We start from the raw sequence: 14,270 nt of genomic DNA, 5'->3' as shown, positions 1-14,270 counted from the left end.
CAAATGAAACTATATAAATAGGCATGATAGTTGGCATAGGCTCAGTGGGGAACTTAATGGCTTCCGTTAGCAAGTAGCAGGATAATTGGCAACTCAAACTGTAAGGAATCTCAAATATTAAAGCAGGGAGCTGAAAGCATTAAATCGTATTTAAACACCCTTTGGAGAAAAAAATAATTGTCACATTTGCCTAATATTACCCTATATGGGTAAAAAAAAATTAAATAACCTACACAACTAAACTGTTTTTCTGAATGAATACCATTATTGGAGTGGAAGAATTTTATATAATAATAAATATTGGAATTCATTTGTTTTATTTTTGACATAAAATGAGCATATTCAGTTCTAATTTTCAGCTCTATCCACACAGTAAATGTGTAATATTGATCATCTCCTGATAGACAAAAAAAAAGTAATTTTATCATTTATGACAGAATCACCAGATTTACAATCAGGTTCAAGTAATTATTTCTGGCTACCTGTAATCATGAATGGGGCTTTTTCATCCCCTCTGTTACCTGGGTTTTAATTGATTTTTATCCTCCTAAAACACAGTTGGAAAAAAATGTGCTAGTAGTCCAAAATTCTTACAGGAAGATTTTCATTTTGAATGTTAATGTCATTTTGCAATTTACTAGGTTGGTAACATAATGTACATCAAAAACAATGCAAGATGTTTTCCATTCGTTTAAACACCAAATTTTATTTGTCCTCTAATCAGAAATACAGATAATATCAATGCCAAAAGGCACAACATGATACATTAACTGTCAAAGTGTCTCTAATTCCAATAGTTGAACTCAACAGATTACACTAAAATACAATATTCATCTTGGTAAATATAGACCACTTAATGTGTCATGGGGAAACCAAACTGAGTTTGAAGAGATTGAAACTAAGGCACTGAAGAATAAAAATATTCTTCAAAAGTCAAGAAAACAAAGATATGACAATATCTTAAGCTCTTATATTGAAACACAAGTGCAGACTACCCCCTACCTTGATAGATCTTTGTCAGTAAATGCAGGGCATTTTCAACACCCACAATTCACATGCTGTGTATCAGCAATTAACTATGCATCTTATAACAGCCAGAATTATGTTCTGTATAATCCTACAAATTAATATTCCTGTTTTACACTGACAGAATTATTCGATCCTACAAATCCGAGGAGTTATTGGTATAAAATTTTATCATGCACTTGTCAGAAATTTAGGGCCAAGGGATAAGTTCTTCAAAACAGAATGCCCTTTTACCTGGATAATCATATTAACTTCAGGTACCATAGCAAACAATAGCCAATCGAGTGTGCTTCCCATCAGCTGATACACAGCATGTTTATAAGAAAATAGAAGATTCAAATCAGTCTGAAAGCCCAAAATGCACACAAATTCATTTGAAAACTGATAAACAAGATTTCAGACATCCAGCTGGACTGATCAATCATTTCCACACTGGATGGTCAGAACCCTGACAGAAATTAGCTGTGCCAAATCAATGTTGGTATCTTAAAGCACTGCATTTTTCAAAAGGGTGAAACCAGAGGTTTACACAGCAACTCTGCAGGTTACTAACTCTAAAATAATCAACGTACATTTGATAATCATCTCCACTGACTTCACATATATTGTGCATTAAGGAGAATGGAATTGTGTAGTGTTCTTAACCTTCTGGCAATTAGTTTGCAGAGAACTGGGCAGAGGCCTATTTACCTGCTCGCCTTGAGGAACGTATCATGGAGATGCCTTAGAGAAGCAGTAAATATTGTATGACGACTATTCCTCAACATGATTAAGCCCATAATTTAAAAACAAGGTACTCTATGAAAGATATTCAATGAATCTACAATTTGCAAGGGCAGTGCAGTTTAAAGGGAATTTGCATTGCATTCCTGTTTTAGTAAGAAAGTGTGGCTTTTAATATAATTGTTAGAGTAATAAAACTTTTTTTGGAGGAGGACTGCACTTTTGATGCATGTTTTAAAACTCCACATATACATTCACCGGCTCAGACACCTTAATAGAAACATGCACAGTATGAGTGAAATTCAAACTATTAACCAACTGGTTTACTGTTTTTAAGCATTTAAAATACAACACATTTGCAAAAATACCTTTAACCCTGCAAGCAGTTGGTTGGACTAAACGTTGCCCAGATACTTCACTCAAGAGATTTGCTCACGCTTATTCCTCTTGTTAGGCAGCAGGATTTAATTGCTGGCCATTTTTATGAGCTGATAACTTGTCCTGACCATGTTTCATGCTTTGTTCCTGGTGCTAGATGGGTGATGACCACCTCAACAGCCTGCTTCTTCTCATTTTTGGGAGGAATTTGACAGACCTTGTACGAGACCTCATCACCTTCCACTGGAACATATTCTCCTTCAATACTGATAGGGAAAGAAATTAAATAGTCAGACAGCATATTCTACATAAAAATAAATCTATAATAACTTGTGCATCCATTTACTATATACATTACATAATTCAAAATTGCATATTAATTTATGACAGTAAATAATTTAATGTAATGATAATTTTTATCTCTACAATCCTTTTCCATCAATAACAGTTTCACAGTACATACTATTTTTATTAAATCATAAACACAAGAGACTCTGTAGGGGATGGAAATCCAGAGTAACACATGCAAAATGCTGGAGAAACTCAGCAGGTCTGGCAGTATCTAGGGAGAGAAATAAGCAGTAGACGTTTTGGCCTGAGACCCTTCATCAGGAGTGGAAAGGGGAAGAAGCCTGAATAAAAACTGATGTGGTGTGGGGGGAAGAGGGGAAGGATACAAGCTGGCAGGTCATGGGTGAAAGAAGGTTAGGGGAAGGTAGGTGGGTGGGGATGAAGTAAGAAGCTGGGAAATGATAGGCGGAAAAAGGCTGAAAGACAAGGAATTTGATAGAAGAGGAGAGTGGACCATCAGAGAAAGTGAAAGATATGGAGCACCAAAGGGATGTGATAAGGGCCGAAGAGAAGAGAGCAAGAAGGAATCCAGGGAATGGAGAAAGAGAGAAGGGGGCAGGGGAAAAATTACTGGTAATCAGAGAAATCAGGTTACAACGAAAATCAACTCTTATGTTTCTACTTATGAAAGTATCTTCTTTTTAAGATTCTGTTTTGTTAGTCATTATATAAATACTGACAACATGACAGTAGAACCATCTGTTGATGCAGATACCCAATGCTCTCAGTACCTCTATGCAAGCCATTACATTTTATGCAAGCAATTACTAGAAACAATAGAATAACCAAAAGTTGAACATTTTCAACTAATCAGACAGACAGAAAGGATGCCCAAGGAAATTGATCTCATCAAAGTTACAAAAGTGGAGGATGGGTTAATAACTAATGTACATCATAGTAAAACTCAAATAATCCACCTTATTCTCATGTCGAAATATCAATGGCTCAGTATCTGGCTCACCAGATGCTTGATATGCTCTGGATGCACCACTGCTCCCGTTCCCACAGTCCCTTCCATTTGCCAGTGTTGTGTTTCCCAGATTCCCTCCAACTGTCCAGGACCCTGACTCACTCGCTTCTTCTGATCCGCTGGAGTCCTTTTCCCCATGTTCCACAGCCCCAATTCCCACACTCCCTTCTGATATGTCAAGGAGCCAGATCCTGTATTCTCATCTCCTCACCAAGGCCCTGGTTACTGAACTTTCATTCAATCTGCTGGGTGCCTGTTTCCCACACTGTTTAAACTGTCAAGGTTGCAATTTCCTGCTGTCCCAAGGAACATTGGAAAATGTATTATAATAGTGTACCATACAATAAAAGTGATTTGAAAGAATTGTTGAGTACAAATGTGATGATCGACAAATTCCTGGATGAAGTCCTTGTCAAAGATCTTATGTGAGTCCATATAAAGCACATTATTCAGACAGTCTCATTAATCATTTCAGTTTATTATTCTCAAAGTTCAAAGTAAATTTTTTAATTCAAAGTACATACAGTGTATGTTTTCATATATAACCCTGAGATTAATTTTCTTGTGGGCTTACTCAAAAAATCCAGAATAGAATAAATGGAGAGTAGAATAAGTGTAGTTTTTTTCTTTGTTTTTTTTTACGTAGTTCAGTCTCGCTTTTGTACTGTGTCATGTAGCACCATGGTCCTGAAAAAATGTTGTCTCATTTTTACTATGTACTGTACCAGCAGTTATGGTCGAAATGACAATAAACAAATGACTTGACTTGAAAGACTGCACTGATTAGGACATCCAACCAATCAGCAAAAGGCAACAAACCGTGCAATGCAAAAAAGAAAAAAATAATAATAAATAAATTAGCAATAAATATAAAAACGTGAGATGAAGAGTCCTTGAAAGTGAGTCCATAGGTTGTGGGAACATCTCAGTGATGGGCAAGCGAAGTTATCCCCTCTGGTTCAAGAGTCTGGTGGGTGAACCAGGTGGTGGTAGTCCGGAGACTCCTGTATCTTCTTTTCTGATGGCAGCAGTGAGAAAAGAGCATGACCTGGGTGGTGTGGGTCCCTGATTTTAGATGCTGCATTCCTGCAACAACACTCTGTGTAGATATGCTCAATAGTGGGGAGGGCACCACTCAGCCAGATGTTCAATCTCCCTCCTATATGCTGATTAGTCACCTCATTTGATTCAGCCAATGGCAGTGGTGTCACCAGCAGACTTGAATATGGCAGTGTAATTGTGTTTAGCCACACAGTAGTAAGTGTAAATAGATCAGGGGCTAAGCACACAGCCTCGTGGTGCACCTGTGTTGATGGAAACTGTGAAGGAGATTTTGTTGCCAATCCAAACTGACTGGAGTCTGCAAGTGGGGGATTCAAAGATCTAATTGCACAATGAGGTACTGAAGCAGAGATCTTGAAGCCTATTGATTAGTTTGAGGGGATCATGTTATTAAATGCCAAGCTGTAGTTGATAAAGGGCATCCTGATGTATGCATCTTTGCTGTCCAGATGTTCCAGGGTTGAGTGAAGAGCCAATGAGATGGCATCTGCTGTGGACCTGTTGCTCTAGTTGGCAAATTGGAGCAGATCCAAGTCACCTCACAGGCAGGAGTTAATACATTTAATCATCAACCTCTCAAAACACCTAATCACTGTGGATACACGTGCTACTGGGCAATAGCCGTAGGAGCAAGTTATCATGTTCATCTTGGGCACTGGTACAATTGAAGCCTGCTTGAAGCAGGTGAATACCTCAGACTGCTGAAGCGAGAGATTAAAGATCTCAGTGAACACTCCAGCCAGTTGATTAGCATAGGTCTTTAGTACTGAGCCTGGGACCCCATCTGGGTCAGATTTTTCTCATGGGTTCACCCTCCTGAAGGTTGCTCATACAGCAGCCTCAGAGTCTGAAATCACAGGATCACTGGGGGCTATGGGAGTTCATGATGGTTCCTCTATGTTTTGAAGCGCAAAGCCAGCTTAGAAGGCATTGAGTTCATCTGGAAGCAAAGGCCTGTTGTTGCCTGTGCCATTTGATTTTACTTTCTAAGAGATTGTAGCATTCAAGCACTACCCACCACATCTATCCAGCATCTTTTGTTGATTCATTTAGTCTGGAATTGCCACTTCAACCATTAGTTAGCTTCCTGAAAATCATACATTTCTTGGCCACCAGACTTGAATGATCTGAGCCTCAGCAGACTGCAGATCTCACGATTCATCCAGGGCTTCTGGTTGGGGAAGACTCTGAATGATTTTGTGGGGACACACTCATCTACAACTGCTTTTATAAAGCCCATGGCGGCCATGGTGTACTCATTCAGGTCCACTGATGAATCCTTGAACACCACCAAGTCCACTGACTCGAAGACAGCCAAGTGATCAGAGGGAGTGAAATGCAGTCTGGGCATAGAACAGTAGGCATTCCCTGACAGTGGTCCAACTGACCTCCGGCGTTGCAGGTTACATGCTGATGGTAATTGGGCAGGGATTTTTATAGTACCCAACTATGATTTGAAATATGACAGGGTGGACTGTTTCTTGTTTGGAGACTGCATCATGCAGTATCTCAGCAGTTGATTATACTTGGCCTAGAATGCAAACTCCGGTGAGGATCACAGCTGTGAACTCCCTAGGTAAATAGAAAGGATGGCATTTGATTATTGGTGTTCAAGGTCAGGGGAACATGATTTCGACAAACCCACCACATCGGTGTGTTTATCATGAAGCACACCTCCACCTTTTGCCTTTTCTGAATCAGCAGTTCAGTCCATCCTGTGAACAGAGAAACCTTTGAGTCCGATTGCCATCTCTGGCATCCTGGAAGTAAGCCATGTCTCAGTTAAACATAGAACACAACAGTCCCTCATTTCTCTTCTATACAGCAATCTTGCCCTCAGGTCCTCAATTTTGTTCTCCAGCAACTGCGTATTTGCTATTAAGATGCCAGATAGAGGAGGTCTCATTCCTTGGTGTTTCACCCGAGCTTGGAAGTTCCCCCCTCCTGCCTCCCACCCACTTCCAGCCATACGGATGAACGTTCGTCCACTTAAGGTTGCCATTCTTGCTTGCTAAGGAGTTAAGTCCACCAAGTCTTTCAGAAGATTATGAAATCTGTAGTCTATTAAGTCAATTTAAAAGTGCATTGCTTAAAGAGAAATTACATGTTGCAGATTGCAGATATTAATAACCCCAAAGGTGCTAAAAGCCAATAGGCAGTAGATGTATGCTTGACCAACTGCTCCGTTGATCCATTTCAACGAGCTTGTGGGTGGTTTTATTATGCTTACTTTCTGGAAAGCAATTAAGTAACTTAAAATTGTTATTCCCAGACAACTTCTAAAACTAGCTCAGGAAATGGGAGTGTTGTGCTGCAGCTATACATAAATCATGATCAAATAATTATACATGTTATCAAGGATTATTTCTTATGCTGTACACCCACATTTAAATAATTAAACAAAATGTTATGTCTGAAATTATGAGCACATTGTGATCTTTTTTTAAAGTTTACAATGCAAATTATGATATAAAGTAGCATACACTAGGACTGGTCACATGCATCCCCAGGGACAAGCATTGTCCTTGCAAACATTCCAACACTTAACCATTTCCCAAAATTTCCTGTTAATGGAAGATAAAACACAAAAACAAGCAGGATGTTATCAAGTAGTTGGTGAAAATGAATACATGACAAATGGCTAGTAAGCTGGAGGAAAATTAAATGTTGCTACGTTTCCCTTTGCAAATGATAGAATAATAAATGAATGGTCTGTAGTTATGTAATTTTTCTAACAACTACAGGAACTTATACCAAAAGGTAAAATTAGTGATTATGTGGTAATCAAGATCAGCCAGCAGGAATTTGTTAAAGGCAACCCTTGCAAATTTCTACAGATGTAAGGTGGGGAGCGTTCTGGTTGGTTACATAACGCTGTTACACAGAGTCTCCAATGAACAGGATCGCAAAAGACCACAGAGGGTTGTAGACTCAGCCTGTCCCATCACTCACACAACCCTTCCCACGATCAGGACATCTTAACGATGCAGTGCCTCAGGGCATTATTAAAGACCCTCACCATCCAGGACATGCCCTCTTCAAGTTACTATCTTCAGGGAGGAGGTACAGGAGCCGGAAGATACATAATCAGCAAATTAAGAACAGCATCTTCCTCTCAGCCATCAAATTTCTGAATAGATCTATAAACCTGTGAACGCCACTTCATTATTTGTCTTTTCCATTATTTATTTTGCAACTTACAGTAGCTTTTATGTCTTGCCGCAAACAAATTTCATGACATATGTCAGTGATAATAAACCCGATTCTGACTCTGATGTTTGAAAAAATATTAACACTTTTGAAAGATGTGATGGTGGAGTGGGTGTACAGCATATTGGTTGAAATGTTTGAAGCAATGCCTTGCAGAAGACTAGTTACTGAAAAATAATGTACCATGCTTGAGATCAAGCTAAATAATACCACATCAACTGAGAATTAGGCAACCAAGAGGAGAGAGAGGATGAATCACTGGGTCAGCCTTGAACAAAAGGAAAACGAGGCAGAGTTCTGTTTCAGAACTCTTCCAATGGTGGCAGTTCAAGAGCTGAAACACACTACAACTGTGTTTCTGACAAACCCGCTGGATAATTCAATCTGATTCACGTCACAGGATGTTAGTGGATGAAGGGTATGAACTCTACCATTACACTGCTATCCACAGTAGCAGTTTGTCCTGTCACTCAGCTGTGATGTGCTAACATCTGAATGCTTCCCCCTGTAACATACAAAGATACCTGACCCCAGGATTTGGGCAAGAACGTCAGGGTTATTTGGAACAAGTTTACTGTCCACCCAAAAGTTACCCTGATAGACTTATTGGTCTGTTGTTTCAGAATCCCCTTTAATTGGTAGCGAAGAAACAGCTTTCTTTCCCCCTACATACTAAAGAGGTTACAATTAAATTCATCATCCTGAGGGTTTCATCACAATAGCTGTTGACAATGCAGCGTGTCACAGAGAAACAGTACAGCTTTTCCGCGACAACTTCCGTTTCTGAAAGTCAAGTAGCCATCACTGAAGATGAATTAATAAAATTGAAGGAAACTTGTAAGCAAACAAAATCTAATACATTGAAAAACAAAAGGTTTTTCTTTTCATGCATATGAATGAGAAATCAGGCTTCATGTAAGCTTTGATTCTGAGAATATTAACAAGTTTACCATAAAGGAGAGTGTCTGGACCAAGTTCTCTCTACCGTCATCTTATTTATAAATCAGGAAATTTCCATGTTTACTCATATTTATATAAAATTGTTTTAAGGAAACAGCAAGATTTTATTACTTTAAATAAGATTTGACCATCTCACTTAAATGGTATTCTTTCAATCTTGCTTTATTAAGGAAAAAATTACAATTTAAATTGTGTTGATCCATTTTTTAAAAAAAAAATCAATCTAAGCAATTCATTTACTTGCTTGGACTCTATCCATGTAACTCTACATTGTAGACACAAGATGCTGGAGTCTGCAGCTAAAAAAAGCTAATGGCTGGATGAACTCAGCATTTCCTGCAACATTCAGGAAAATGGAGGATAGTCAGCATAAAGCAGAGAGGGGAGGGGAGGAGTGAGTCGGGCCAGTAAGCGATCAGTGGACTGAGAAGGGATGAAGGAGCCCGCTTGGGCTGGGTGGTGTGGGCAGCAACAGAGGTGGGAAGGGAATTTAGCAGTCTTAGACAGGTCAGTGATAGTTGGAGGCAGTCAAGGAAAAAGCAAAGAGCTGAAATCAGGTTGGAGGGTGGAGTGGGGGTGGTAGGGATCCTTGGGCATGGAAACACTCAGCAGATTCAGTTAAAAAATTGACTCACAGGATGCTTGATCTGTATTTATTTGATCTACTCTATTTGATTTTCAATCCATGCTGTGTTATGGCAACCACTGGGTATGTTCCTCAAACATTCTGATGCCCATACAGGCTCTCATGAAGATCTGTAAAAGGATACCAGGAAGCCTTTACTGACAGCTTCTGTCACAAATTAGTTTAAATGTCTTCAATCAATAGGAAAGAAAATGGCCCCAAAGAAATCCATTTACTTTGAACATAGTGCATACGTGTGGACTACCTCTGGTGCTGCTGAGTGTTATCAATATAGAAGAGTTGTTCATCAGTGTTGGACTTGTGGCATTTACATTAATCACTTGAAAAACTTGTTGAAATAAGAATTACTCTCACCACACCAAACCCCTCCTTGTGGTACATACAGATCCTCATTTCCAAAACTAAATATCAATGTTAACACCATGGCTCAACCCAATTGTATTAATACAAAATCTGTCATTTTGCCTCCATTAAAATGTGACATTTACAAGTTCTAACTATATATGGTCTACCTCCTCCCAACCACCACATTGAACAGCCCATTCTGCAATACAAACTAAAATGACAACACATCTTCATAGCTGGTACATAAAATGTTTTTAAACAGTCCTTACAATTACTCCATTTGGGCAAATCTAGTAGTTTTCACATAGACTTAAGTGCACAAAACAACAAGTAGCTTTTCCACAGGATCTCAGTGGCTGCTTTTGTAACTGAACTACTGCAGGAGAAAATAAAATCATAATATCACAATCAGGTTTATTATCACCGGCATGTGACATGAAATTTGTTAACTTAGCAGCAGCAGTTCAATGCAATACATAATCTAACAGTGAAAAATAATAATAAATAAAATTAAAATAATAATAAAATAAAGTAAATCAATGACATATATTGAATAGACTAAAAAAATGCAAAAACAGAAATACTGTATATTAAAATAAAGTGAGGTAGTGTCCAAAGATTCAATGTCAATTTAGGAATCAGATGGCAGAGGGGAAGGAGCTGTTCCAGAATTGCTGAGTATGTGCCTTCAGGCTTCTGTACCTCCTACCTGATGTTAACAGTGAGAAAAGGGCATGCCCTGGGTGCTGGAGGTCTTTAATAATGGACGCTGCCTTTCTGAGACACCACTCCCTAAAGATGTCTTGGGTACTTTGTAGGTTGGTACCCAAGATGGAGTTGACTTGATATACAACCTTCTGCAGCTCCTTTCGATCCTGTGCAGTAACCCCTCCATACCAGAAAGTGATGCAGCCTGTCAGAATGCTCTCTACGGTGTAACTATAGAAGTTTTTGAGTGTATTTGTTGATATACCAAATCTCTTCAAACTCCTAATGAAGTATAGACACTGTATCACCTTCTTTATGACTACATCGATATGTTGGGACCAGGTTAAATCCTCATAGATCTTGACACCGAGGAACTTGTAGCTGCTCACTCTCTCCACTTCTGATCCCTCTATGAGGATTGGTATGTGTTCCTTCATCTTACCCTTCCTGAAGTCCAGCTCTTTCATCTTACTGATGTTGAGTGCCAGGTTGTTGCTGTGGCACCACTCCACTAGCTGGCATATCTCACTCCTGTACGCCCTCTCATCACCACCTGAGATTCTACCAACAATGGTTGTATCATCAGCAAATTTATAGATGGTATTTGAGCTATGCCTAGCCACACAGTCATGTGTATATAGAGAGTAGAGCAGTGGGCTAAGCACACATCCCTGAGGTGTGCCAGTGTTGATGGTCAGCGAGGAGGATATGTTATCTCCAATCCACACAGATAGTGGTCTTCCAGTTAGGGAGTCGAGGATCCAATTGCAGAGGGAGGTACAGAGGCCCAGGTTCTGCAATTTCTCAATCAGGATTGTGGGAATGATGGTATCAAATGCTGAGCTATAGTCAATGAACAGCATCCTGACGTATGTGTTTGTGTTGTCCAGGTGGTCTAAAGCTGTGTGGAGAGCCATTGAGATTGCATCTGCCGTTGACCAATTGTGGTGATAGGCAAATTGCAATGGGTCCAGGTCCTTGCTGAGGCAGGAGTTCAGTTTAGTCAAGACCAACCTCTCAAAGCATTTCATCACTGTCGATGTGAGTGCCACCAGGCAAGTCATTAAGGCAGCCCACATTATTCTTCTTCGACACTGGTATAATTGCTGCATTTTTGAATCAAGTGGGAACATCCGCCCATAGCAATATTCTGCAGATGCTAAATAAATGCTCTTCTTTAAATTCATCGATTTCTTTCAGCATCACAAGATTTAAAAATACTTCACGTTGGAAGTGGACAGCATATTACAGACAGTTGTTTTGTTTACACATAAACATTTTTTTTTAAAAAAGGAAATTTGTTCCTCCATCCCTGGTTCATTGCACTTACTTTGTAAAAGTTAATGAAACCAAATCCAGATATTAAACTTATTTATGTGGACACCCAATTTGATAAATTAAACAAAGGAAAGGGCCTATCTGTATCATCACTACTTTCACAGTTCCCAAAGTATCCAAAAGAATTAAATCAGTTATCTGCATCATTGACTGAAAACATGCAGATATGCTACTTCACTGACTGGAAACAGAGGCATAAAATGTTTGAAATGTTTCCTGAACGGTCTGGCCAACTACTCTTGAAGAAGGTCCCTTAGAGAAAAAGCAGTTGCAGTAATGAGATTATCAGGTCATTTGTGACTCTGGGGCAACAACCAGTCCTACAAAAGGAGCTGCAGCCAATATATCTGAGAAAGCTTCTGATCTCATAATCAGGCTGTTACTTGCAAAATGTGGCTTGGTTTTAAGCTGGAAAAGGGCTTCAGGAAAGTTGCAAGCATTTGGCTTTTGAGTATAAAGAACCAGAATCTACTCAGTGTGCATTAAACCTACCGTAGATTCTGGATTTTAAGCCGCTACTTTTTTCCTACATTTTGAACAGCTTTGAACTTTGCGGCCTTTAAAACGGAGCGGCTAATACATGATTTTTTTCATGCCGCCTCGTAAACATTTTGCCTCATAACAGTAGACCAATAAAATTGATGAGTAGTTCACAGAGGTCCAATGAAATTGTACGATAAATCAAGCGCACTTTCACAATTAAATTATTGTAAATCAGTCATTTGTACTCACCCTCATCAACATGGAAAACACTCAAAGAAAAGCATTGTGCTGCCTTTATGGCAGTTATTTAGTTTATAATATTTTCGCTTAGTAATTCATTTTCTAGTTAAAGTTAGAAGAGTTTTAACTATATTTGTTTTCTGTACTACATCGCGGGATGCTATGACATCACACCCGGTTTCGCCGCGTCTTGTGGCAAAAATGCCGTTTGCGATAAACGGGAAGGAGGGGGTCGAGCGGCGGAGCGAAAACGCTGCTTTTAAGTTAAAGGCGATCAATAACTTTTCCTGGTAGGCTGTAGTATATATATTTTTTACCAGTCGTTAGGAGATATTGGAATGTTGTTCAGTAAAGAAGTATACGCAACGTATATTTAAAAGTAGCCGCGTTACGGGCACGGTTCGAAAAAAAGCATTTGCAATATGTATTTGTTTTTGTTACCATATGGATTTACCGTAGATTCCGGATTTTAAGCCGCTACTTTTTTCCCACATTTTGAACAGCTTTGAACTTTGCGGCCTATAATCCAGAGCGGCTAATGCATGGTTTTTTTTCATGCCGCCTCGTAAACATTTTGCCTCATAACAGTAGACCAATAAAATTGATGAGTAGTTCACAGAGGTCCAATGAAATTGTACGATAAATCAAGCGCACTTTCACAATTAAATTATTGTAAATCAGTCATTTGTACTCACCCTCATCAACATGGAAAACACTCGAAGCATTGTGCTGCCTTATGGCAGTTACTTAGTTTATAATATTTTCGCTTAGTAATTCATTTTCTAGTTAAAGTTAGAAGAGTTTTAACTATATTTGTTTTCTGTACTACATCGCGGGATGCTATGACGTCACAACCGGTTTCGCGGTGTCTTGTGGGAAAATGCCGGTTTGCGATGAAACGGGACGGAGGGAGGGAGCGCATTACGCGAGCGGCTTTGGATCTGAGCGAACGCTGCTTTTAAGTTAAAGGTGATCAATAACTTTTCCTGGTAGGCTGCAATATATATATTTTTTTACCAGTCGTTAGGAGATATTGGAATGTTGTTCAGTAAAGAAGTATACGCAACGTATATTTAAAAGTAGCCGCGTACGGGCACGGTTCGAAAAAAAGCATTTGCAATATGTATTTGTTTTTGTTACCATATGGATTTAATTAAAAGTTAAAAAAATCCTCACGTGTAATATCTTTCTGTGTAAATATCTCATATTACAACGTGGGACACCTGCGGCCGAAAATCCGGTGCGGCCTAAAATCCGGTGCGGCCTTTACAATTAAAAAATTGATTTTATTTCTAAAATTAGAGCCAGCGGCTTTTAATCAGGTGCGCTCTGTAGTCCGGAATCTACGGTAATTAAAAGTTAAAAAATCCTCACGTGTAATATCTTTCTGTGTAAATATCTCATATTACAACGTGGGACACCTGCGGCCGAAAATCCGGTGCGGCCTGTACAATTAAAAAATTGATTTTATTTCTAAAATTAGAGCCAGCGGCTTTTAATCAGGTGCACTCTGTAGTCCGGAATCTACGGTATTTCAAGTGGGAGTCAAAAAGCTGCTTGTAAAAGTAGATGCGAAGACCAAAGCCCAGCTGGATGAGTGGAAAGCCAAAAAGAAATGAGGGTTTGTCAGATGATGCTGTGGATGAAGAAACCAAAATGAGAGAGCAAATTCTAAAGGGAGCAATAGAAGGATTAATAAGAGAATACTCCAGTGAACTAAATGCACCTTCCCAAGATCAAGATATACAAGATCAGAGTAGAAGAAAAGGGAAGAGATAGAGAAAAGGAATGTGAGACAGAAAAATGGATTGAAGTAAATCCAGAGAGAAA

General features: G+C 39.1%; 1 protein-coding gene across 3 annotated transcripts in view; it reads right to left on the bottom strand.

The window, feature by feature from the left end:
• Nucleotides 1–679: 679 nt before the first annotated feature.
• carhsp1 (calcium regulated heat stable protein 1) overlaps nt 680–14,270 on the bottom strand; it is a 69,016-nt gene continuing 55,425 nt past the window's right edge. For all 3 annotated transcript variants that reach the window (XM_073060584.1, XM_073060585.1, XM_073060586.1), the window contains one exon: nt 680–2,393. In XM_073060584.1, the coding sequence (XP_072916685.1) occupies nt 2,231–2,393 (163 nt within the window). In that variant the 3' untranslated portion in view covers nt 680–2,230. The remainder of the gene's footprint in view (nt 2,394–14,270) is intronic.

Source organism: Hemitrygon akajei, chromosome 11 (genome assembly GCF_048418815.1).
Source record: "Hemitrygon akajei chromosome 11, sHemAka1.3, whole genome shotgun sequence".
Lineage (NCBI taxonomy): Eukaryota > Metazoa > Chordata > Chondrichthyes > Myliobatiformes > Dasyatidae > Hemitrygon > Hemitrygon akajei.
This window is presented reverse-complemented; position numbering and strand designations above follow the sequence as displayed.